The sequence below is a fragment of the Aquarana catesbeiana genome, linkage group LG08, assembly GCF_042186555.1.
Source record: "Aquarana catesbeiana isolate 2022-GZ linkage group LG08, ASM4218655v1, whole genome shotgun sequence".
In the NCBI taxonomy this organism is placed as follows: domain Eukaryota; kingdom Metazoa; phylum Chordata; class Amphibia; order Anura; family Ranidae; genus Aquarana; species Aquarana catesbeiana.
Window position 1 is genome coordinate 227,061,923 of NC_133331.1, and position 26,537 is coordinate 227,088,459.

Consider the following 26,537-nt stretch of genomic DNA (forward strand, 5'->3'; position numbering starts at 1 on the left):
AGTGTTAGCATTTGATGGGCACAGTGTTAGCATTTGATGGGCACAGTGTTAGCATTTGATGGGCACAGTGTTAGCATTTGATGGGCACAGTGTTAGCATTTGATGGGCACAGTGTTAGCATTTGATGGGCACAGTGTTAGCATTTGATGGGCACAGTGTTAGCATTTGATGGGCACAGTGTTAGCATTTGATGGGCACAGTGTTAGCATTTGATGGGCACAGTGTTAGCATTTGATGGGCACAGTGTTAGCATTTGATGGGCACAGTGTTAGCGTTTGATGGGCACAGTGTTAGCGTTTGATGGGCACAGTGTTAGCGTTTGATGGGCACAGTGTTAGCGTTTGATGGGCACAGTGGCAGCATTTGATGGGCACAGTGGCAGCATTTGATGGGCACAGTGGCAGCATTTGATGGGCACAGTGGCAGCATTTGATGGGCACAGTGGCAGCATTTGATGGGCACAGTGGCAGCATTTGATGGGCACAGTGGCAGCATTTGATGGGCACAGTGGCAGCGTTTGATGGGCACAGTGGCAGCGTTTGATGGGCACAGTGGCAGCGTTTGATGGGCACAGTGGCAGCGTTTGATGGGCACAGTGGCAGCGTTTGATGGGCACAGTGGCAGCGTTTGATGGGCACAGTGGCAGCGTTTGATGGGCACAGTGGCAGCGTTTGATGGGCACAGTGGCAGCGTTTGATGGGCACAGTGGCAGCGTTTGATGGGCACAGTGGCAGCGTTTGATGGGCACAGTGGCAGCGTTTGATGGGCACAGTGGCAGCGTTTGATGGGCACAGTGGCAGCGTTTGATGGGCACAGTGGCTGCGTTTGATGGGCACAGTGGCTACGTTTGATGGGCACAGTGTTAGCATTTGATGGGCACAGTGTTAGCATTTGATGGGCACAGTAGCTGCGTTTGATGGCACAATGGCTGCATTTGATGGCACAGTGGATGCATTTGATGGGCACAGTGACTGCATTTGATGGGCACAGTGACTGCATTTGATGGGCACAGTGACTGCATTTGATGGGCACAGTGACTGCATTTGATGGGCACAGTGACTGCATTTGATGGGCACAGTGACTGCATTTGATGGGCACAGTGACTGCATTTGATGGGCACAGTGGCTGCGTTTAATGGGCACAGTGGCTGCGTTTAATGGGCACAGTGGCTGCGTTTAATGGGCACAGTGGCTGCGTTTAATGGGCACAGTGGCTGCGTTTAATGGGCACAGTGGCTGCGTTTAATGGGCACAGTGGCTGCGTTTAATGGGCACAGTGGCTGCGTTTAATGGGCACAGTGGCTGCGTTTAATGGGCACAGTGGCTGCGTTTGGGCACAGTGGCTGCGTTTGGGCACAGTGGTTGCAATTGATGGGCACAGTGGCTGCAATTGATGGGCACAGTGGCTGCAATTGATGGGCACAGTGGCTGCAATTGATGGGCACAGTGGCTGCAATTGATGGGCACAGTGGCTGCAATTGATGGGCACAGTGGCTGCGTTTGGCACAGTGGCAGCATTCGATGGGCACAGTGGCTGCGTTTGGCACAGTGGCAGCATTTGATGGGCACAGTGGCTGCGTTTGAGGGCACAGTGGCTGCAATTGATGGGCACAGTGGCTGCATTTGATGTGCACAGTGGCTGCATTTGATGGGGCACAGTGGCTGCATTTGATGGGGCACAGTGGCTGCATTTGATGGGGCACAGTGGCTGCATTTGATGGGGCACAGTGGCTGCATTTGATGGGGCACAGTGAGGCTGCAATTGATGGGCACAGTGAGACCCCCCCCCCCGTGATAGCATTAAAACTCAGCAGCTACAAATACTGTAGCTGCTTACGTTTAATATTAGGACACTCACCTGTCCAGGGATCCAGCGATGTCGACACCTCAGCCGATTTTCGGATTGGCTCTCGGGTTTTACCCCTATCATTCATGGTAAGGGAAACCGACCGGTTCCCTACTGCTCATGTGCGAAGCGCGTTGCACTTTCTGAATGGCCCAGTGGAGGAAGGAGGAGGGGGGGCAAACTTCAGAGGGGACAGCGCAGTCTCCCGGAAGTGGGGAAGGGTACCTGTCAGAAACAGGTACCCGTTCCCCCCTGAAAGGTGCCAAATAAGCCTAAAGAGGAAGGGGCGTGGTTTACAGATGATAGGGTGGATCTTAAACAGGAAGGGGTGTGGCCTCGGCAGGATGGGGTGGGTCGTATTTAAATTAGGGGTTGCATGCGTTTAGTCAGGCCTAGGGCAGCACAAAACCTAAATACACCACTGCCTATGTGTGTGGATGTTGCTGCATTATGTAAAACTATTAGTTTCGTTTTTTACACATATAATGGAGTGCCTTGAGTTTGTGCATCATTTTAAAAATGGGGTCTTGACTGAGAAAAGGTGGAGAAACACTAACTTGGAAGACCCCCTTTCAACCGCCACCTGTGGTGGTTCCCAGGCTCTCCAGGTCCATCAGGGAGCCTGTAACTGGGGTAAGCAGTCGGGACAGCTGCCCACAGACGGGATGAAGGAACATCAGTTCCCCCCATCTCCTCTGTGACAAATGATTCATGAAGCAACAAGGATTTTATCACTTCAAGTTACAGAGCTGTCATTTCCAGGCTGTTAGCCAGGGAAGCAGATGATCAAACACAATCTGTGTTTGATCAGCTTTCTTGAAGGACAGGGGAGAAGACATGGGTCCAATAGAGTACCTGTCACTGCCCAAAGCTATCACAAGGGGGCTCGTTCACCCCCTTGTGATGGCAATAAAATTAGATTAGAAAGAAAAAAAAAAATTAATTAAAATTATATTAAAAAAAAAAAAAAAAAAAAAAAAAGTCCCCCCCCACCCCCCCCCGTGCATACACACAATAGCAAATGCATACGTAGGTCCAGCACACACAATCCCAGTGTAAACTGATTGCACCATGTGAGGTATCGCCATAGAGTGAGAGCAAGAATCCTAGGGTCATAATTCATAATTAACTCTAAATTGATAATCTGTAAGATCCCTTTCACACTGGAGCGGTTTGCAGGCGCTATTGCGCTAATAATAGCGCCTGCAAACCGACCCCAAAGTGCCGCTGCCTTAATTCCAGTGTGAAAGCCCCGAGGGCTTTCACACTGGAGCAGTACGCTAGCAGGACGGGAAAAAAAGTCCTGCTAGCAGCATCTTCGGAGCGGTGAAGGAGCGGAGTGTATACCGCTTCTTCACCGCTCCTGCCCATTGAAATCGATGGGACGGTGCGTCTATACCGCCGGCAAAGCGCCTCTGCAGAGGCGCTTTGTGGTGGTATTTAACCCTTTCTCGGCCGCTAGCGGGGGGTAAAATCGCCCCGCTAGCGGCCGTATACCGACGGTAAAACGCCGCTAATAATATTGGCGTTTTACCGCCACCGCCCCCCGCCTCAGTGTGAAAGGGCCCTAAAGGCTTTTAAAGCGTCACCTATTGGCAATTTTAGATAGCATAGTTTGTCGCCATTTCACAGGCTTGTGCAGTTTTAAATCTGGACAGGATTAGTATCTATTTACTCCACACATCATCATCTTTTAGATTTTTCTCATTCAATATCTTTCTTTTTATATATAACAGAACATACAAGAAAAATAAAAGATAATGCGAAATTGGGCAAAAGATGCCCGACACATTGGTAAAACAACCAGCCATAGACATACATATGGATAAATCAAGGAGAAGCATAAACAGAACTGCGTGTGTGCATTGTATTTACAAGAGAAAGCTCCTTTTCGTATTTGCAGGGTCTGGTCATGATTTATATTAAAGTATAAAGCCATATGCATCCAGATATGAGGAAAAAAAAAAAGTAAAAAGGGAAAAAGGAAAGGAGTAGATGAAAGGTAAAAAAAGAAAAAAGAAAATGGAGGAGAGAAGAGCAAAGGTGATCACAGTCTGTCATCTAGGCAGACCTTCACACAGGTAACCCAAGGTGTTGAAGTTTTTTTTTTAATTGATTAACTTGGTCAATTATTCCACTTGCAATTTTCTCATAAATCTTAATCTATGAGGTATTACTCTTGGTATGAGTCAGGGAAACAGATTGTTTTTTCCACGCCCCTGCTATTGTACTTTTAGCAACCAGGAATATACAGGATGCCAATCTCTGCATACTACGGAAAGGCTTCCAGAATAGGTTCTTTCAATTGAGCGTATTGAGGTTGCTGTTGGACAGCTATGCCTGTGACTCACCTAAGCAAAGAGTAAATTCGATATCAGTACCCTTTGAGTTTGAGACACTCCCACCAAATATTGACCCCTTTAGAGAACATCCTCAGAAACAGAACAGGAATGTGCTCGGATAAATTTTTAGCTAAACGGGAAGGGACAAGATACCAAAAGGGGAGGACCATCAAATTTACTTCAATTTAGGAGGCAATCAGAATGATCATTATTTATATTTTACCAAAAAAATGGTTATTGTGTTTGTGTGCAATAATATTAAAGTGTTTTTCTTTTCTAAAAATGTGTGTTTGATAAATAACTGCACAAATATGGTGTAACATAAAACACTGCAACAGCCATCAATTTATTCTCCAGAATAATTATAATTAATAATTGTTATTCTTTCAGAATAACAAAAAAAAAAAAAAAAAAAAGGCGTAATTTTAACATGAATATGAAAGATGTCAAAATCGGTCCAGTGGGCAAGCGGTTAAAAGTATGGGTTAAGTGTAAGCGTACATTTTTTTTCACTTCCTTGCTTTGTCACATTAAACCTGTTCACAGCCACATTTTAGATCGTAACTACAGGTTCTATAGTAGAACTAAAAGGTAAAACTTTTTTTTAAGTTTAGGATACACTGGAGAGGGATCATAACACTTATTAGGTTCTTAATGCTATATATGTTAGGGAGATTCACCCTCTCTATTTACTGTTAGCATTGAAAGTAAAAGAAAATCCAAAGTTGTGGGCCATTGGGTTGGGGCAAGAGATTCTCTTAATTTGCAGAGATTTCCTCTCACTTCCCGTTTTGGCTATGAGACAGGAAGTGAGGGTAAATCCTCCCAATGGGATTTAGATGGCAAAAAAAAAAAAAAACAAAAACAAACGGACAGGGAAATAACCCTCCAAAATAAAAAAAAAAAAAAAAAAAAAGTTTTGCCTATAGTTCTACTTTTTAGGACTTTTCTCCCTCTTCTAGCCAATGAAAAAAAAGGTAAGTTTTTCTTCTGACTCATTTAGGTCTTCACTTAGAACAAGAGCAGTTATCCAGAATTGCCTGCAGATAGTAAAAAATAAAGTATCCATATTTACCAAAATACAAAGAAAAATTTTTTTTCTAATACTGAACATAAAAAAAAAAATAAAAAATAAAAAAAACACACATTACAGAATTCATTCATCTTGATAAAAATCATTTTAAAATAAAAATGTCACCATTTTCAGGGGCCATTTACACTGGTGCATTGTGGCAACGGGCGTTCACTCAAGTTTTATCAACCTATTGCAACGTGCATCAATGCATCTGCCCAACCACAGTACGTTACGGTGCCACTAATTGTGAGCAACAACCCGAATGCCCTGTGCGGTAGCAGTCAACACACTGAAGTGCACCACAAAATCTGTGTTGTGTACTGCACTGGGGGTAAAAAAAAATAAGTCATGTTTTTAGATGTTGGCTGCCATTCAGATCCTTGCTTGACTACCTAGTGACTTGCTGACCTTGAACAAGCATGCAGTTCATGCGTTCAGCTTTGTAAACTTGCTGATGTATGCTTGTTTAGGTAAATGACTCACTAGGTAATAAAGCCAGGATTATAATGAAAGTTCTGGAAGCTACACTACACTAATCAAATCAGTAGTGTCAGCACCCATATATCTAACTTCACAGTATTAAGCATTAAAGTATAATTAAACGCAAACTCTTTTTTTTTTTTTTTTTTTTTTTTAGTTTTGGGTAGAATGGAGAGGGGTTAGAACACCTGTCAGATTTAATTGCTGTCTGTGCCCCGTTAAGGAGATTCACCCCCTCTATTTGCCCAGTTTACAATCATCAGTGAAAGTAAAAGAAAATCTCACATTTTGGGTTGTCCCCAAAAAAGTAATAGTGTGGAAATCTTCCAATGGGGACACTAGTTCTGGTGACCTGGGGGTCCCCAAAGAAATCCCTTCATTTGCAAGGATTTCCTCTCACTTTCTGTTTGGCTATGGAACAGGAAATGAAATCTCTGCAATGGGATACAGATGGCGAAAATAAATCTGACAGGGGTTATAACCCTCCCTTACGCTATCCAAAAATTAAAAAAGAAAAGAAGAAGGTTTTGCCTATAGTTCTACTTTAAGTCGTAAAGAGTAAAAGCGACAGCCCCATTCACACCTTCAGTTCACGTGGGTCTCTTATGTTGCCCTTCAAAGATGACTCAATGATTTTCCATCGGCTTCCAAGCGTCTTCATACCATTCTGCAGAATTTAAAAGAAAACAAATACTATATATATATATATATACACACTACTTTTTAAACTTAAAAAGGTAATTGGATTCCACAACTTCTCACATGGTCTTCTACTGGATACACATTGTTTTTTGAGCAGGGCATCTTCACGTGAATGTTGTCCCATGTGTCCACAAAGGAAGATGGATGGGGCATATGCACCACATTGTCCTCCAACTTGTCAACCTGAAAAATAAAAATCAGGAAATAATTAGAAAAGCACAAAACAAATTTGCTTGCTTTGGCAGACAAGGGTGCTGAATGGCAGGAGCACACTCACTGCTGGTCACTATTAACCCAAAGTATTGCTCTTTACCTTTCTCAAATACCTCAATTTACAATATTAAGTGTAACGACAAACATCTATCAAACGATGTTGGCTAGTATCTATTGCCAAAGTATTCCAGTAATGGATGTTAGTTTTTAACTTCAGAAAATTGGAATGTATGTTTTTGACATGGGAGTTTTTGGCAATTCAGTGGACATAAAATCAGACATAGTTCAAAATCCAGCCAAAGATGGCTTATTGTAGGGCAGTCTGTGTAGAAATACAGTATCTGTGAACAGGTGGTTAAAACCAAACAAGACATAGACAGTGTATCCAGTTTGATGTACAGGAGACTGAAAGCTGACTAAAAACAAAATAAAATCAAGGACCGTTTAATCTATAAAGGCTACTGACCCCCTTTACAAAACGCCATATAAGTGTTAAAATAAAAAGATAATAATACACACCTACATAATATATATATATATATATATATATATATATATATATATATATATATATATATATATATATATATATATATATACACACACACACACACACACACATACACATATATACATACACTAGAGCTGCATGATCCTGGCCAAAATGAGAATCACAATTTATTTGCTTAGAAAAAAAAAAAAAAAAAAAGATCACGATTCTCGCAACTTAAAATCTTTCACATTATACAAAAAAATTGGGCTAACTTTACTGGTTTTTTTATTTTTTTATTTTTATGATTTTTTATTTTAACAGTTGTGTAGCATTTTGAAAAGGGGGTTGGGGGTGGTGCTGATCTAATGGGCAATCCTTGTTTTTCTTTACTGCAAGGTCTGTTTATAAACCAGGCAAGGATCATTTTCAGTAGGTCAGTCAGTGTGTTCTATTGGATAGGCAGGAGAAGCCCTAAGCGTATTTGCGCTTTGCCTATGCAGGGTGAAGCAACAGGTGCATGTTAAAGTGGCTGTAAACCCTTACATATACCCAGTGAAGTGACTAGCCTCAGGTGAAACAGAAACAAATCCTTCTGCATAAGTTGTACCTGTTTATCTACAGTCTCTCATCTCCACACTAGAGGTCGACCGATATATCGGCCGATATTTGGCTTTTTTTACTTAATCGGCATCGGCCGATTGTGCTGATAAAAAAAGCCAAATATAACTTCAGCGGGACTTGCAAATGACTTCTGTAATAGAAGTCAATGCAAGTTTCCTGAAGTTATCTGTAGAGAGGATTCTCTCCTCCCTGGGCAGCCTGCCAAGTCTGATAAGAAGATACATTGCATCTTTTCAGGTTCTTTTATCAATGAGCTGAACTCAGTGTGTAGAAGTTCTCAGTTTAACCATTTAAAGACTAAATCTTTTCTGACACTTGTTGCTTACAAGTAAAAATCCTGTATTTTCTGCTAGAAAATCACTTAGAACCCCAAAACATTATATATATATTTTTTTAGAAGAGACCCTAGGGCAGTGGTTCTCAACCGCTCTAGTGCCGTGACCCCTTGATAAAATTTCCCAAGTTGTGGAGACCCCCAACCATAAAATTATTTTCATAGCATTGGTTGTCAGCACCCAAGGCAAGATAAGTAATTTGCGCCCCTAACCCACGGACATTTAGCACTCCCTGAGTCCCTACACTCGTACAATATTAAAACCCCTTATGGTACATTTTAGGATGTACTACTCTTTCTCTTTGTTCTCCTTTCTTTCCCTTTTATTTCTCACTATCCTAATCTCTTGTTTCCCCCCCCCCCCCCCATCTCTCTTTCTAGCTGTCTTTCTTGTTTTTTCTCTTATTCTTTCTCTCCCTTTTTCTTTGTTCCTCCCCCTCTTTTCCTCTCCCTTACATGTATTCTCTATTTTTATTCCTTCTCTTACTCCTTGGTAGGGGGGTGGGGGGATAGGATAAGTGGCAGGGTTGGCGGGGGAGTTCTGATCAGCCAACTTAGGTGCTCTTGATCTAGGTCATCTGCTGATCTGAGAACTGTAGTGGGGACCTTTAATGGCAACTATAAGGTAGTGTTACTCAATGTGTCTCCGACTTTGTGGTGTCTTGTAGCAGTGTCACCTACGCCAAAATCAGGGGTCTATGCCTATGCCGAAATAGGGTCTCCTCCAGCCCCTCCCACTTCACATTCCTCACCAGTCAGCTGCCGTTTAGTCTCTGCCCCCCAGTCATGCCGTAAACTGAATGAGCGGCTGCGAAGAGACTGAGTGGGCAGCTGCGGGCTCCAGGGACAGCCCTGCTGGGCGGCCGCAAAAAGGCTGGGAGAGCAGGGCAGGCTTCAGAAACAGCCAAGGATTTGGTGACCCTTGGCAAATCATCATTTGACCCCCGAAGGGGTCCCGACCCCCAGGTTGAGAACCACTGCCCTAGGGAATAAAATAGCGGTTGTTGCAATATTTTATGTCACACGGTATTTGCGCAGCTGTCTTTCAAACGCAATTTTTTAAAAAAAAATACACTAATGAAATAAAAAAAAAATAAATAATAAGCAGTAAATTTAGCCCATTTTTTTTCGTCCAAAAGTTTTGATTACCTGTTTTTGTGTATTTAATATTTAAGATATCGTTATTTTTTTTTTTAATCTAAATTATACATACAAGTGAACTGATTGGAGGTTTGTTTTGTTTAATAAATGTTTAAATGTAAAAAATTTTCTGGAGCGGGCATGCGTTGACGGTAAAACGCTGTTAGTTTTAGCGGCGCTTTACCGTCATTTTAGCGGCGCTATTCAGCTGCTAGCGGGGCGCTTATAACCCAGCTAGCGGCCGAGGAAGGGGTTAAATGCGCCCCTGAAGCGCTGCTGCCGAAACGCTTTGCAGGCGCTTCGGCAGCGGTGCGCATTAATTTCAATGGGCAGGAGTGGTGGAGGAGCGGTATACACCGCTCCAAAGATGCCGCTTGCAGGACTTTTTTTAAACATCCTGCCAGCGCATCGCCTCAGTGTGAAAGCACTCGGGATATCACACTGGGACTGCAGGGGAGCCGTTTTACGGGCACTTTACAGGCGCTATTTTTAGCCCAAAAGCGCCTGAAAAACGCCCCAGTGTGAAAGGGCTCTAACTGTTAGATTTTATGATATGAAGGAAAAAAAAAAAAAAGAAAAAAAAAAAAAAAATCGGCCTAATATATCGGCCCAAAAAAAAAAAATCGTCCACCGCGATTTCTAAATATCGGCATCGGCCAGAGAAAAACCCATATCGGTCGACCTCTACTCCACACCCTCCTAAAGCACTCGTTTTATGCAGTATCTCTGAGCTGTAGCAGGTGGGGGGGGGGGGGGCAGGGGTGCACAGCTAGAGCAGAAAAATCTGAATGAGGGAATAGATATACCTCCCTGTACATACTGTGATATAGAAATAGACCCAATTGAGGCTGTCAGTCACCCGATGTGTGATGGAGGGGGAGCAGGCTGTCTCCCGGGAGGCTGTGGAGTCATCAGATTATCATCAGTGACTCATTCAGATAGGGGGGAAGAGAATTCAGAGAGATATGACAATTGATGCTTTGGATTGAGGCCAATACACCCTATAGAGGGATATGCTTTGCTCATTTTTCGAAGCAGAGATTTACAACCTCTAAGCAAAATAAGCACTATACTTACCTTACCTTCGTTCCACTGCTGCTAGATCATCACTAAATAAACCCTTTTGCAAACTTAAAGGCAAAGTCACAGGGTTGAGTACTTTCTTCTGACTCCCATGTGAAAGTGCTGTTCCCATGCAGGCACTTGCCAAGCACCATAAATGTCACTTGGGAGGAATGGGAGCAAATCAAATGTTCTCTTATATTTAGTAATATCAGCTATTTCTCTTCATTGCCTAAAGTGAACAGAAACAGCAAAGCAATAAAGAGAGATAAATATAAGCTGCAGGGACCAGCACCAGGTGAACCTATTGCTCTATCCTCAATAACCAATCCTATTTTACCAAGCCCAAACCTCAGAACACAATTACAAGATTATAAACACCAGTTCTAAAAATACTATTGTAATAAAATATCTGGCAACCATTTATAAGGTCCTGAAAAACCTGTGCCAAAGTGAAATGTTCCCCTCCCAAGACTCAGTAAAATGTTTGGTCCACTGGAGGACAGTTCTCTTACCCTTACGGTGATAGTGTGGTTAACAGAAGGCATCAATGGTGGTTGATAATTGTGACACACGGGCATTCTGTTCATCTCTTCCAGTGGCGTCCCCAGCCATGTTATGTCAGAGGATGAGCCTTGGTTATCTTTTCTGTTTTAAAGACAAATTAAAGCTGATAAAGAGCAGTCAAATAGAATTCAGTAGGCCTAATTTCATATGAACCGGATACCACATATGTAAATCATTTCATGCTTTTAGTAAATACTAACAGGAAATCATCCTCACACAGATGAATATGGGTAGCACAGTAACTGGGCATACATAGCTCGATATTCAGTTCACCAGAGATTTAATGATCAAGCAAAGTACACAAAAAACTTGCAAGGCTTAATAGTCAATTTTGCTAGGGATCAATTTCCCATTTCCATAGAAAAGGAAATAATCCCTTTAAAGTATTTTAATTCCATCTGAATATCAGTGAGGAATGTGCATGACCTGGATCAGAATATCCAGATCTCCTATTAGTCCACAAGAAAGTGCAGCGTTCTCCTTCAATAAAGTGCATAAAAAAAATATTTGAAAAAAACTGTGTAAAAATCATCTATACATAATAAATTGACGTGAGACCAGCTTTTCTTTTAAACATATATACAGTCCATCAGTAACTGATACAATGTACGTAACAAACGTGCAGTCCCATACACCAGAAACTCTTCAGCATTTGCCTCTGATCACCACAGTGCCCTTCACCCCACCTATGGGTGTCTTCTCACCTGCTTGAATGGACCTCACTAATTACAGGAGGTCTATATGCGCTTTGCTGTGTTATAAGTGGCACAGCTCCCACTGGCTGTAAACTCCAAATCCGTGGCTCTCAGAGTGGTGTCAATTACAGGCATTCCCGGGGCTACAAACAAGATAGGGTCTGGAGGTTTGTTCTTAAGTTGAATTTGTTTGCAAGTCGGAACAGGTACTTCAGCCAAAAAAAAAAAAAAAGTTTTCTGGATAGCATAGGGAAGGGTTAACACAACACCCCTGTATCATTTGTTTTGCTGTCTGCCCCCCTGTTCAGAAGATTTCACCTCACTTTCTGTCCCAATGACAATTGGATCTTGAAAATTTTGGGTTGTTGTGTTAACAAGGATTGGTGATAAAGCATTAGTGGAGACACCTTTTTCCCATGATAACTCTTACAGGAGTGAATTTCCCTTCCTGGGGGGGGGGATTTCCTCTCACTTCCTGTTGTCCCCCTCCGTTTGTAAGTAGGAGTCGGATGTTTGTAACCTGGGGACCGCCTGTATATAGGAGGAAAGAACCTTAGTGCAAATCGGTAATAAAAAGCATTTACAGTATTTCCATATAAAAAAAATACACTCACATTCCAGACGTAAAAAAAACAAGCATTTCACAATACAATCCTCTGCGTTAGTGTATAATTTATTGATGGACTGTATATGTATTTAAAAGAAAAGGACTCACGTAAATGTAATTATATAATTTTTGCAGTTTTCAGATATGTATTTATGTACTATAATTTAAATGCACTTTAGTGAAGGAGAGCGCTGCACTTTTTTGAATATATATATATATATATAGCATTTTGTACAGGTGGTTGGATGCATAGTGGTACTAGCTGCTTCCTATAGTATATAGCGTTACTAATATGTGGTTTATACACAGGGATAGCGCAAAAGTTTTTTCACATATCTCCTATTGCTTCTCTCTGCCAGAATGCAGCCAGCCAAACTGGGGACAGAGAACACAGTGGTGAAAACAACCAGCAGAAGGAATTATTTTATTTATTCTAATGTGTCTAATAGATTGACAAAGTATAGTACTACAGAAGCAAATACTCTTACACACAGGTGTGTAAGCTAGATGATCCCAAGGGTTCTGAAAGGACAGTGAATTTCGGCCTTGCTGCTCTCCAGGATGGGATTATCCTAGTAGTAAACGATAAGAAAGAAAAAGAGCGCACCGGCCTAGTGCATTATCCTTGAGAAAAACGTATTAAAAATAAGATTAAAATCTACTCACAAAAAGGTAGGGAGAAAATATCTCACTGTATACAGACACAAGGTGAGGGAGGTGGGCCTCTGCCACATTGTTATAAAGTGTTAATTTAGTAGGTATAGGTTTCAATTCATTATATTTTATTTTAATTCATTTTATTTGGTTCATTCGACTGCCTCTTTTTACATGCGCATGCACACTGGGAGTGCATGTATCCAGCAGTAAGCTAACCTGGGTCTGTTGCTAAATATTGTACATTTAGTGGTCCTGGGTATATCAATAGGGGATTAAAAAATTTAATTTTAGTGGCCACATCATTTATCCTATATACCTTTCCCACAAGAAAGCATATTAGAACGAGCATCTGTAGTTTTATTTCTATGTTTTATCTCTTTCCCTGGAGTCCCTGGAGTGCATGTATGTGCATGTATATGTATTGGCCTCTGTATGTTCACATAGATGTACTCCAGCTATAGCAACATCTGAAATAATGTGCATAATTATATATGTGTTCTTCAATAATTGATTTACACACTTTTGCACATGTATACGACCATCTGTATTTATAAGCTTTTACTATCAATTATATTATATTTTAATATATAACTATAGTGCACCTCTTGCCTATCTTCTTATACATGTGCATACTAGTCTTTTTTAAATTATAAATATATCTCTATTTCTAGTCATTATCAATTACATTCATTCAAACATTGATGTTTGTTCATTGGATTAGTTGTATGTCCATATCCATCAACATGCGCGTGCACACTTTGTGTGCTTATACACCTAATGCCTAAAAAAAAAAAAAAAACACAGGTTACAGCTCCTGTGATATAGTGTTAGTTATAACCAACCACTATAAACCACATTAACTAATGGCACAAGATTGTACATACCTATGTTTACATGCTCCTGCTATGTATACATATCATTTATATACCAATTTATATACCAGTTTGCCTATGCTCTCTCCCTCTCTCCTCCCCCCCTCTTTCAATACTAAGTACGTTTTTAATATTTTGTACGGTTATTATCTTGTTTTTGCCCCTCAGAGGCTCCACTGCGAGCTAAGTGCTCCTCATACTATCCCCCTAATGTATCGCCCTGACGGTTTTGTCTAACTTTGCCCTCTATCTTTTTCCTCGACAACATGGCGGCTATTGTTTACTAATAGACGTCAATCCCGTGCGTCAATGGGCGCACGGGAAGTGACGTCATCACCACACTTCCGCCCAGTGGATCGCAACTAGGAAGTGATGGCGTGGTGTGCGTTCCACTCGCCGAGACAGCGCATCGGGACAAGTGCCGAAATGCTAGCTGTCGGCGTCGGAAACCGGAGCAGGTACAGTCAACGCAGAGGGGTTCCTAGAGAGGGTGAGAGATATGGCTTTCCTTTTTTTTTAACTCATATTACACAATATTTAACTCATATCACTCAACGTATATGCTTCTTAAGATATTTTTTAATCTCCTATTGATATACCCAGGACCATTAAATGTACGATATTTAGCAAAAGACCCAGGTTAGCTTACTGCTGGATACATGCACTGCCAGTGGGCATGCGCATGCAAAAAGAGACAGAGTCGAATTAACCAAATAAAATAAATCAAATCAAATATAATGAATTGAAACCTATACCTACTAAATTAATACTTTATAACAATGTGGCAGAGGCCCAACCCCCTCTCGGAACCTCCCACCAATTAAGGGAGGAGTTCCAGTACCAATCTAAGATGAGAATTTCAGGCAGACACATGTATAAATGGTAGTAAGAGACTAGCACAGCTAAGGCTCTGATGAAGAAGGGACACCTTCGAAACGCGCTAGCCAGCAACGGTTCGTACGTCCTCTTCCTAGGACCTGGAAACTGCTACCAGCGGATTAATCGCCTTGTGACTGTATACAGTGCGATATTTTGTCCCTACCTTTCTGAGTAGATTTAATCTTGTTCTTAATACATTTTTCTCAAGGATAATGCACTAGGCCGGTGCGCTCTTTTTCTTTCTTATCGTTGACATAAAGTATATGCTGTACTGTTTTGATCTAACTGGAACTAAAGTCCTAATTTAAAAAGCTGCAGACAGGTTTTTATTGCAGAAAAGACATGGAGTGTCATTTCTGCAATAAAATAAACCTACACGCCTGCTCGCAGCCTTCTTTAGAATGTACGCTATGCCGTGCGTGTGTAGCTCAGTTATACAATCCTGACATCGAGATAATTTGGTGTTCCATTGTGTGACCAATTCCTTGTTTTGTTTTGTTCGTCTTCCACGGTGGTGACCCGAGGTCTGCACCTGCGATCCATCCTGCACCTGATTTTTGCCTGGAGCGGTGTGCTTCTCTTTGTTCTATCCTAGATGCTTACCTGACTGTTACTGTCACAGTCTGCCACAAAGTTGACATCACATGGTCAAAATCCTTTCTGCTGTTAGGTGCACTTGTGCAGTCATTCCTCATAGGCTTCTCTGAGTATCTTCTACGTGTCCAGAGCAACCTCTGTCAACAGTTTTACCCCAGATGAACCCTTAAAATAATTTCCAGGTCTCAGGGAACCCTTGTTAAGATTAGTCCATCGGGGTCATTTGGGAAAATGCCCCTTACATCAGTGGTAGTAAATGTGAAGACACCCCCCCCCCCCCACTTTACAGGGGTGGAGAGACAATCTTGTGGTCATGCCACTGGCTCTGTCAAGTGGGGTTGGACCTTGAACTATGCAGATGGGAGGTCAGTTAGCCACAGCCTTGGCAGAAGATCCCATAAGTCTTCGGAATCAACTACACCAGCACGCCCAGTGGAAAAGATTTTGACAGCCGGATGTTAAATAATTGGTCATTTAGCAGGAGAGGATGGGTTACTTTAGTTCAGGTAGGCAGGCAGGATACATGTACTGTATGCGATTTATCCTTTATACTGACCAACAGAAGCAACTGGCTTCAGACATGCCAGACACACCATGTGCAGTGTATGTTGCTTGAGGAGCCAACAAAACACAAAACAAATTTCATGGCAAACCAAAACCACCAAAATAGTGTAATTCTGTTTAGCCAATCTTGTAGTGCAGACACCTCCACCAGCGAGCATAACAAAATCATACACCTCTGCAGACTAAACTATGTGACAAGTCTTTTGGTGACAGGCTCCCTTTAAGGAGACATCTGGGGTCCTTAAAGACCCTGCATGTCTCCTCTGTGCTCCACTGAAAATAGATACAGATCGCATTGCATTACATCCTTTCCCAGCAATGCTGGCCAGGGACACAGAGGTGGACCTGGAAGTGATGTCAAACATCATTTTACGGGTCAGGACCAAGGAGAGGAGGAGAGCGGAAGTGAGTCTGCTCAGCTCCTCCCCCCTCCCCAATAACCGGCAGCACCCGCTACGCTGGTACATGGCGGGTGGGCATGTTACTGTGGGGAAGCAATCGGGTGGCATAACAACTGCCAGAATGCTTCCACCTGACAGCCAGGAGTCTGCTTGTCAGATTTACATACTTTGGACATACTTCTCCTAATATGTGTATCCTTTGTGCATTACCATATCTGTGCAGTAACCCAGCATGAAAAAAAAAAAAAAAAAAAAAAAAAAAAAAAAAAAAAAAAATCTGCACTTTGCCTTTGTACAGGAGTTTCCTGTAATAGGACTGGATACTGCTGGCAGCTTTCCTTGTGCAGGGTGACTGTTCCTGTATCAGTTTCCCTGTAATATGTGGATCTGTTAGGTCCCTCTGAAAGCTCTGCACAAGCTATGTACACACATGGCAGACAAACATGTCACCGCTACCACTAATTTTACAAGGTAATATCTGGGCATTTGATGCACACAAAACAGATATACAACCTTCATGGCTATTGAGGAATATATTTACATAAAAAGTTTAGGCCCATTTCACAAGAGATGTGTCCGCTGACACCCGCCTCCCATCCGATCCGACAAGATCCGCTCAAAACAGACGGATGACGATATGTTCACCATCCGTCCGGCAGATAGGATCGGATGGGATCAGATGAAAACAGTCAGGCGGATTTGTTTTGATCCGATCTCCCATAGAAGACAGCGGGGCTCTGACAGGTCCGCCCCTGCACAGTGAGCAGAGACAGACCTGTCATCGGTGGCTCAGCGGGGATCTACGGAGCGATCTCCCACTGAGCTAGTGGAGTCCGCCGAGCGGATCCGCCCTGTGTGAAAGGGACCTTACAGCTCTGAGTTTGGCTTTAAGCCTCTACAGACAGCGATTAACAGGAAATGTCTTTTGGCACAAATTGCAGTGTGTATGGACAGAAAGATGTGGTTATTACTAGTAACAAGCCAACTACTAATAAGGGGGGGGGGCGTCGGCGGTAAAACAGCGCTATTTTTAGCGCTGTTTTACCGCGGTATTCGGCCGCTAGGGGTGTGGTTTTAACCCCCCGCTGGCGGCCGAAACAGGGTTAAAACCCCTCGTATAGCGTGGCTATAGCCGCGGTATTACCACGGTATAGCCACGCTGTCCCATTGATTTCAATGGGCAGGAGCGGTTTAGGAGCAGTCACCGCTCCTTCACCGCTCCAAAGATGCGGCTGACAGGAGATTTTTTCTTCTCCTGCCAGCACACCGCTTCAGTGTGAAAGCCCTCGGGCTTTCACACTGAACAAACAGCAGAGGCTGTTTAGGGGCGGTTTGCAGGCGCTATTTTTAGCGCAATAACGCCTGCAAACCGCCCCAGTGTGAAAGGGGTCTAAGTGTCATTTCTGTCTGCTGCTTTGTTCCTCTGCTATTAGCATGAATCGTTTGATACTAAGGCTGCTTTCACACTGCAGCTGCCCGAACGTTAGCAATAAAACAAGCGGTGCTATTCGGACGGTAGCGGGGTGCCTTTAACCCCCAAGAAGGGGTTTAAAGGGGGTTACAAGCGCTCATGTTGCAGCGCTTCCAAATCGGTTTTCAGACGTTTTGGAAGTGCTGCCCATTCATTCCAATGGGCGGGGGCGGTCTGGGAGCCGTGTATACACCACTCCTAAACCGCCACAAAGATGCTGCTTGCAGGACTATTTCTAATGTCCTGCAAGCCCAACGCCCAGTGTGAAAGAGCTCTGACTCAATATTGAACCCTACGGACTAAGACCGAGACGCCATTAAAGTTCATATGCGTGTAAAGGCAGGTTGCCCAATGCTTTTGGTAATATAGTGTAGATAGGTGATCTTGCACTTCTGGATATCGGGCGTGAGTGCGCGCCGCCAGCGGGTGGCTCCCGCTGTGATTTAAACACAGTGGGTCCCGCAGACCTGATGTCCGCCAGCACCCGCTGATCATTCTGTACACAGGCAGGCAGTCTGCCATGAAAACAAGGCAGATGACCGTTCTGTCAGTACAGAAGGAATGGATCCTGTGTTTCTGTAAAGCAGAAACACTGATCCACGCCTTCCACTAGTAAAAGCCCCTCCCCCCACTACACTGGAGCACTAGCTAGCACACATTTAACCCTTTGATCACCCATGTTAACCCCTTCCCTGCCAGTGTCATTAGTACAGTAACAGTGCATATTTTTAGCATTGATCACTGTAAAAGTGTCACTTGTTCCCAAAAAAGTGTCAGTTCAGTGTTCGATTTGTCTACCACAATATTGCAGTCCTGCTATAAGTCGCTGATCGCCATCACTAGTAAAATAAATAAATAAAAATATCCCATAGTTTGTAAACGCTATAACTTTTGCGCAAACAATATAAAAGTGTACGCTTTATGGGTTTTTTTACCAAAAATTTTGTAGCAGAATACATATTGGCCTAAATAGATGAAGACATTAGTTGTTTTTACATTTTTTTATTGGATGTGCTTTAGAGCAGAAAGAAATGGTCATTGGTTCTTTGTTTATAGCGCAAAAAACAAAAAACGCAGTGGTAATGAAATACCACCAAAAGAAAGCTCTATTTGTGGCAAAAAAATATATATGTAATTTTTTTTTTTTGGACAGCGTCACACGACTGCGCAATTGTCAGTTAAAGTAACGCAGTGCCATATCGCAAAAAATGGCCTGTTCAAGAAGGGGGGGGGGGTTAAATCTTCCGGAGGTGAAGTGGTTAAAATAACTTATGCTAGTAGCAGGCTAGAGTTGGACTGCTTTTCAATACAGTACACTAGTAACTGTGCAGGCACAGGGTGTCCAATCACTGGAGACCACCATTGCTGTGCTGTGGGAGAGAGCAGATCTCCAGTATGCTTCAAAAACAGGATATTTTAACCCTCAATGCAGTATATAGTAAAGGAAAAACAGCTGAGAATGTTTATTGCTGTATAAGCTGCCAGGCTAGGTTCACAACTATGCATGTTGCGATTGATACGTTTTTCCGGCACGTTTTGCTGTGCATTTTTGAACATGCTTTTAGATGTGTTTTTCGGGAAGTTTGTTGTTAGGGGGAGGCGTCATCATAGTTAAATAGTTGGTGAAGTTGAAAAAAAGACACAAGTCCAACCTGTGTGTGTGTTTTTATGTCAGTATTACATTGTATATCACTGTATGTTGTGGTCATTCAGGTGCTTATCTAATAGTTCTTTGAAACTATCGATGCTCCCCGCTGAGACCACCGTTTGTGGAAGGGAATTCCACATCCTTGCCGCTCTTACAGTAAAAGAACCCTCTAAGCAGTTTAAAGTTAAATCGCTTCTCTTCTAATTTTAGCGAATGGTCGCATGTCTTTTTAAACTGCCTTTTACGGAAAAGTATTATCCCTATTGTGGGGTCACCAGTACGGTATTTGTACATTGAAATAATTTCCCCTCTCAAGCGTCTCTTCTCCAGACAGAATAAGTTCAGTGCTTGCAGTCTTTCCCCGTAGCCAAGATCCTCCAGCCACTTTATTAGTTTTGTTGCCCTTCTCTGGACCCTCACCAGTTCCAGTACATCCTTCCTGAGGACTGGTGCCCAGAACTGGATGGCATACTCCAGGTGGGGGGGGAGTTCACATTCCTCCAATCAGTTCTCCCTGAGCTCTGAATCAAACTTCTTCACATGCTTTCTCTCTCTCCTTCCCCTGGTATTCCAGTCAGGCTCTAGGAGGTATGTAAAACGACCTACACCTATAGAAGCAAGGGCATTATTCAACTTAAGTCAGAGCTGCACAGTTTGTTTTCATCTATAGATGTGTGAGCATAGAGTGACTGCATGCACAGACAGACAAGGTCAATGTAGAATAAGAAACTTACTGCCTACTTTTAAAAGTACTTGATCTATGCTGATTTCAGGCCATATGCTGGTCTATTTTTGGCAGAGCAAGGTCTCAAAGGCCCTCTGAACCATCTCCACAAATTTTATATCAGATGCTGCCAAGTCTGCTTTAAACTAACAAGGTTCCGCCGAGACATTCGTAAGGGTTTGGAGCCAGGAAAATTCTGTAGAAAGTAACACCACCAGTGTACATGCAGTTACATCTATCAACTAACCATGTCTGCTTTGGTGTACACGTCATGACATTTCATTGTGAAAGCAGTACGTTTGGGTATCTTGACTTGTAGCACACAAAAAATATGATGTACCGGATACCTTTTAGTGCCCAACTAAGAGTATTTTAAAATACAAGCATTTGGAAATCTAAAAGCTCCTTCTTAGGTTATGGTTGTGCCGATACTAAGCATTTTCACGAGTATTGGTAATTGTCCAAAAGCACCGATACCTGACACAGATAATTTCAGATTATGGGTTTTTTTTTTCAGCTGTCAGCAGGATTCCCCCACTGACAGCTATAAAAAAAAAAAAAAAAAAAAATTATTGGTTGTTAAGGAGGGTTTGCTGTGCCCTTAACAACCGTTGACTCATTCAGCTGTCAGTGGTTCCCCTATTAACAGCTGAAGTGTTAAAAAAGTCCGGCAATTGGAGTGGTCAAAAATCGCAGCCGAGCAATGTTTATCAACACTGCTCAGCTGCTAAAAAACGAAGATAAAAAGAAACAGCTTTTTTGTATCTTTCTGTTCCTTCATCTACAGATAAAAAAGGGACGAACTTCGTTAGGCCCCTTTCACACTGGGGCAGTGGGGGCGTCGGCGGTACAACAGCGCTATTTTTAGCGCTGCTGTACCGTCGTTCTTGCAGCGGTATTCGGCCACTAGTGGTGCGGTTTTAACCCCCGCTGGCGGCCGAAAAAGAGTTAAAATCCCTCGTACAGTGCGGCTATAGCCGCGGTATTGCCGCGGTATAGCCGCGCTGTCCCATTGATTTCAATGGGCAGGAGCGGTGAAGGAGCGGTGAATACACCGCTCCTTCACCGCTCCAAAAAAGCGGTTTGCAGGACTTTTTTCACCGCCCTGCCTGCGCACCGCTTCAGTGTGAAAGCCCTCGGGCTTTCACACTGAACAAACAGCGGAGGCTGTTTAGAGGCGGTTTGCAGGCGGTATTTTTAGCGCAATACCGCCTGCAAACCGCCCCAGTGTGAAAGGGGTCTTAAAGCAGAGCTCGAGCCAGATTTTTTTTTTTTTGCTAATCCGTTTTGCTACACTGCATTAAATACTTTAAAGCGTGTGGTTAATAAATTTGCCGTTTAATTCCTGGATTTTTTTATGTACTCACGTTTGTTTTCTTCGCAGAGCACTTCCATCTTCACCGTGGGCATGTGAAGCCCACTAGGAGTCTTTTCCGGGATATGGTGCTGCTGGCTAACCAGCATCAACTTCCCGATCTTGTGCATGGCAGTATACACAGGCCGTAGCGCAGGAAGATCTTTTTGCCATAATAAAGGGCGGCGATGGAGGAAGTGCCACCCTGTTATGGCTACGAACATAATCTATGCCTGTTGTCTCCTGGGATTGATGAAACACATCTCCAAGGAGACATTGCAAAGCTGGAAATGACATGCGTGGTCGTGAAGGATGAAGTGAGAATTGATTAAAGAATTGCTAAAGTAAGTGATGCAGAAAAAAATAAACTATATGCCAATTTGCAATTACTGAACACATTACTGCTGGATGGTAAGGACTTAAAAATGTGGGTGGAACTCCACTTTAACCACTTAAGGACCAGCCCCGTTTTGGATTTTAGGCGTTTACATGTTTAAAACAGGTTTTTTTGCTAGAAAATTACTTAGAAAAAAAAAACTAGAGAATAAAATGGCGGTCGTTGCAATATTTTTTTTTGCACAGTATTTGCGCAGCGGTCTTATAAGCGCACTTTTTTTTGAAAAAATTCACTTTTTTGAATAAAAAAAATAAGACAACAGTAAAGTTAGCCCAATTTTTTTTTATATTGTGCAATATAATGTTACGCCAAGTAAATTGATACCCAACATGTCATGCTTCAAAATTGCGCCCGCTCGTGGAATGGCGTCAAACTTTTACCCTCAAAAATCTCTATAGGCGACGTTTAAAAAAATTCTACAGGTTGCATGTTTTGCGTTACAGAGGAGGTCTAGGGCTAGAATTATTGCTCTCGCTCTACCGGTCGCGGCGATACCTCACATGTTTGGTTTGACCACCGTTTTCATATGCGGGAGCTACTCGCTTATGCATTCGCTTCTGCGCGCGAGCTCGTTGGGACGGGGTTTTTTTTTTTTTATTATTTATTTTACGTTTTATTTTTTTTACACCGTTTAAAAAAAAAAATGGTGTCACTTTTATTCCTATTACAAGGAATGTAAACATCCCTTGTAATAGACAAAAAGCATGACAGGACCTCTTAAATATGAGATCTGGGGGGGGGGGGGGGGGCATGTCCAAGATGGAGATTGGAGCAGACGTGCAGTGAGAGAGCTCCGCTCAGTCTCCGGCCTAAACTCCTGCTTCCCTGCAGATTGGCGACTTTTACACAGCCCTGAATGGCTGCAACACTAGCGGAGGAAGGTATGACCAAGGGGAAGGGTTCTCTCTCCACCCGAAAGTTCCACAAAATTGTCCCGAGTACCGCTGCACGGAGCCCTCGTCACGCCATCGGATCCAATATGGCGTCTCAGACCGAGGACACTGAGACGGATCCTGCAGATAAGGAACAATCCATTTTCGAGGCCCTCATGCAGGCAATCACTAATTGCCAATCAACTCTAACGGGTAAAATCAAGCAGATGCAGCTCGATATCAGTCTCCTAAGGAGAGACATGGATACCTTTAGATCCCGTCTCACTGAGGCCGAGCGCCGCGTGGGAGACACTGAGGACACACTGCGAGACCATACAGTCTCACTCCGCACGCTGCAAATGAAAGTGAAAACCTTAGGGGCTCGCGCAGAGGATGCGGAAAATAGAAATAGGAGGAATAACCTCCGCGTGGTGGGCCTCCCGGAGGGGGCTGAAGGAGCTGACCCCACGACCTTCACCGAACATCTCCTACGTGACCTTCTACCCCAGGTGCCATTTTTCAACTTCTTTGTGGTGGAGAGGGCACATAGAATGCCTGCTGCCCGGGGGCCCCCGGGAGCTCCTCCGCACACATTTATCCTGAAATTATTGAACTTCAGAGATCGAGACTTAGTCCTCCGTGAGTCGAGGAAGGTCGATCAACTGAGGTACGAGGGCACTAAACTGATGATATTTCCGGACTTTTCGGTGGATACCAAAAAACAACGCCGCTCCTTTGACTAGGTGAAACTTAACCTACGCAATAGAAAGATAAAATATAGCATGCTGTTCCCAGCTAGATTGCGAGTTCAGGATGGTGAGACGGTGCGTCTCAACCATACCCAGAAATTGATAGCTCCCTAGCATCGCGCAATATGTCTGCAATAACCTGCTACTATTTTCTTACTCATCTCTAGGGCCTTCCTGGTCACAGATACTAACATTCCTTAAGCTGTTGTGTACTTTCTCCCCCCCATGGGGGAGAGGTGGGGGAGGGATGGTTATCCCCTCACAGTCCTCAAGTTTCCACGGTGGCAGAACTCCGTGCTTTGGGTACATTCTGACGTATACTTTATACATGGTCTCACATATCACGGATGTGCACTCAGAAGAGACGGTGGATGAGGTACCTAAAAAGTTTCTTTACTGGAAACTCGGTTTATCTTTACCCAAGGTTGTACCGGTTCAAGTTTTGTGCCCCTGGAGACATGTGTTTGTTTCTCCGGGAGATTTGTGTTCTACATTCTGCAGGGAACGTCGATCCTTAAAAATGGCTGGAAGACACACTGTATGTACTGTGAAACTCGGGTGTCCTTTTGTTCATCTCCCCAATTGGCAGTTGCCATGTCAGTTCTTGGGATAGAAGCACGCCAAAGTTTGGGGATGGTGCGTGGTGGTGGGGGGGGGGGAGATGGAGCACACGTTTTTGCTCCTTGTTGGAACTTTTCTTATGTTTATTTTTCTTTTTTTCTTGCTGCATATATGTCAAATTTTATACCTATGTCTACTGGTATTAGGGCCCAAGGCTGTTCTGATCTCTCTCCACTAGATGGCGGGAGTAGTCAATCTGCTGATACTCTAGAATTGATGCATGTGATTTTTCTATTTCTATGCCTGCTCACATCCAGTATGATTCTAATAATGGTTGTTTGCTGCCCTCATTTCATTATTACAAAACTTCGATGTCCCCTCTGACAGTCTTATCGTGTTATGTCAGGGGGTTAAATTCCAAAATCAAGGGGTCTTTGGTTTTTAATTTTTTGAAACAATATAACCCGCATATATGTGTGCTTCAGGAGACTCATCTGGTTGGGAGCAGGACGCTGGCACTTCGGAAACCTTGGGTTGGTACATATTACCACTCCACTTATTCTTCTTACTCAAGGGGTGTCAGCGTCCTGATCCATAAGTTACTTGGGTTTACTTTATTGGATCTTCATTTGGATCCAGACGGGAGATACGGTATGTGGCCCTTCATGCAATGTGTGATAGACTAGAACTGTTGCTGATAGGTATATATATTCCTCCTCCAGCTACGATAGATATCTTTAACCACTTCAAGACCGCCGCACGACGATGTACGTCCAAACTTTGAACGGGGATATCGTTGTTATGGCAGCAGCTAGCTGCCATAACCCCGGTATCCCCGTTTTCGTGCGGCGGCCGGCTGTCAGATAAAAGTGGTCCCTGCGGCGGATTCGCCGCGAGATCACTTTTATCGGTGGCGGGAGAGGGGCCCCCCCTCCCACCGCGATCTGGTGCCCTCCGCCGCTTACCGGAGCCGTTGGTAGCGGCGGAGGCGATCGCGTCCTTCTGTGTGGTGTGTCTGGAGACGAGTGAGGCTAAGATGGCGCTCACTCGTCTCCAATACACTGCTGGGCGGAAGCGACGTCAATACGTCACTTCCGTCTACGCCTCTTAAAGGCACATTTTTTCAAATGTAATTTTTCTAAATGACTTTTTTTTTTTTTTTCATTTTAGTGTAAATATGAGATCTGAGGTCTTTTTGATCCCTTTTCTCATATTTAAGAGGTCCTGCCATGCTTTTTTCTATTACAAGGGATGTTTACATTCCTTGTAATAGGAATAAAAGTGACACCATTTTTTTTTTTTTTTTAAAACAGTGTAAAAATAAATAAAATACTGTAAAATAAATAATAAAACATTTTTTAAAACCCCCCTGTCCCGACGAGCTCGCGCGCAGAAGCGAACGCATACGCGAGTAGCGCCCGCATATGAAAACGGTGGTCAAACCACACATGTGAGGTATCGCCGCGACCGGTAGAGCGAGAGCAATAATTCTAGCCCTAGACCTCCTCTGTACTGCAAAATATGCAACTGTAGAATTTTTTAAACATCGCCTATGGAGATTTTTGAGGGTAAAAGTTTGACGCCATTCCACGAGCGGGCGCAATTTTCAAGCGTGACATGTTGGGTATCAATTTACTTGGCGTAACATTATATTTCACAATATAAAAAAAAATTGGGCTAACTTTACTGTTTTTTTATTCAAAAAAGTGAATTTTTTCCAAAAAAAAAAGTGCGATTTTAAGACCGCTGCGCAAATACGGTGCAAAAAAAAAGTATTGCAATGACCGCCATTTTATTTTCTAGGGTGTTAGAAGAAAAACCATATATAATGTTTGGGGGTTCTAAGTAATTTTCTAGCAGAAAAACCTGTTTTAAACATGTAAACACCTAAAATCCAAAACGAGGCTGGTCCTTAAGGCTCGATTCACACAGGGGCAACACGACTTCAGCGCGACTTTGCAAGGCGACTTCAACGCGGCTTCAACGCGACTTCAGCGTGACTTTAAGCAATTTACAATGCGACTTCAAGTCGCCTCCAGGACAGGCGACTTTGGCTGTGGCCAATCACAGAATAATCAGCTCTCTGGGAGGGAGGGGTTTGCCTGGGCAAACGAATTTTTTTAACTGTAAAGTCGCTTCAATATAGATGGAGATCCGACTTGGAGGCGACTTCCATTGAATTCTATGGGTACAGGTCGCCTAGAAGTCGGATCCAAGTAGTACGCTCTGAAGTCGGAGCGACTTCAGTAGTGTCAATTAAGACGCTCTCATTCACTGTAATGCAAATCTCACAGTAAAGCGACTTGGGGCGACTTGAGGGCTTACAAGTCGGATCCTAAGTCGTCCTAGTGTGAACCGACCCTAAGTGTTTAAAAAGCTCACTCCAATCATAGCTCAATATCCTTCGGCTGGAGTTATCCTAACTGGAGATTTCAATATGACCCCGGACTCAGCCTTGGATAGGCTCAGTACGGGTCCCCCAAGTGTATCCCCCCTATCACAATGGGCAGACAATTATGGGTTTACTGATATATGGAGACTGAGGCACCCAGATGAGATGCAGTACACCTGTCACTCAGCTACAAATGCATCTTTCTCTAGGATCGACCTGATGT

At 43.3% G+C, this 26,537-nt stretch overlaps 1 protein-coding gene across 3 annotated transcripts in view; it reads right to left on the reverse strand.

The window, feature by feature from the left end:
* Positions 1 to 26,537, reverse strand: part of PARG (poly(ADP-ribose) glycohydrolase) — a 213,011-nt gene that overhangs the window by 124,047 nt on the left and 62,427 nt on the right. For all 3 annotated transcript variants that reach the window (XM_073596909.1, XM_073596907.1, XM_073596908.1), the window contains 3 exons: positions 10,823 to 10,955; positions 6,505 to 6,627; positions 6,326 to 6,409 (listed from right to left, as the gene is read on the reverse strand). In XM_073596909.1, the coding sequence (XP_073453010.1) occupies positions 6,326 to 6,409; positions 6,505 to 6,627; positions 10,823 to 10,955 (340 nt within the window). The remainder of the gene's footprint in view (positions 1 to 6,325; positions 6,410 to 6,504; positions 6,628 to 10,822; positions 10,956 to 26,537) is intronic.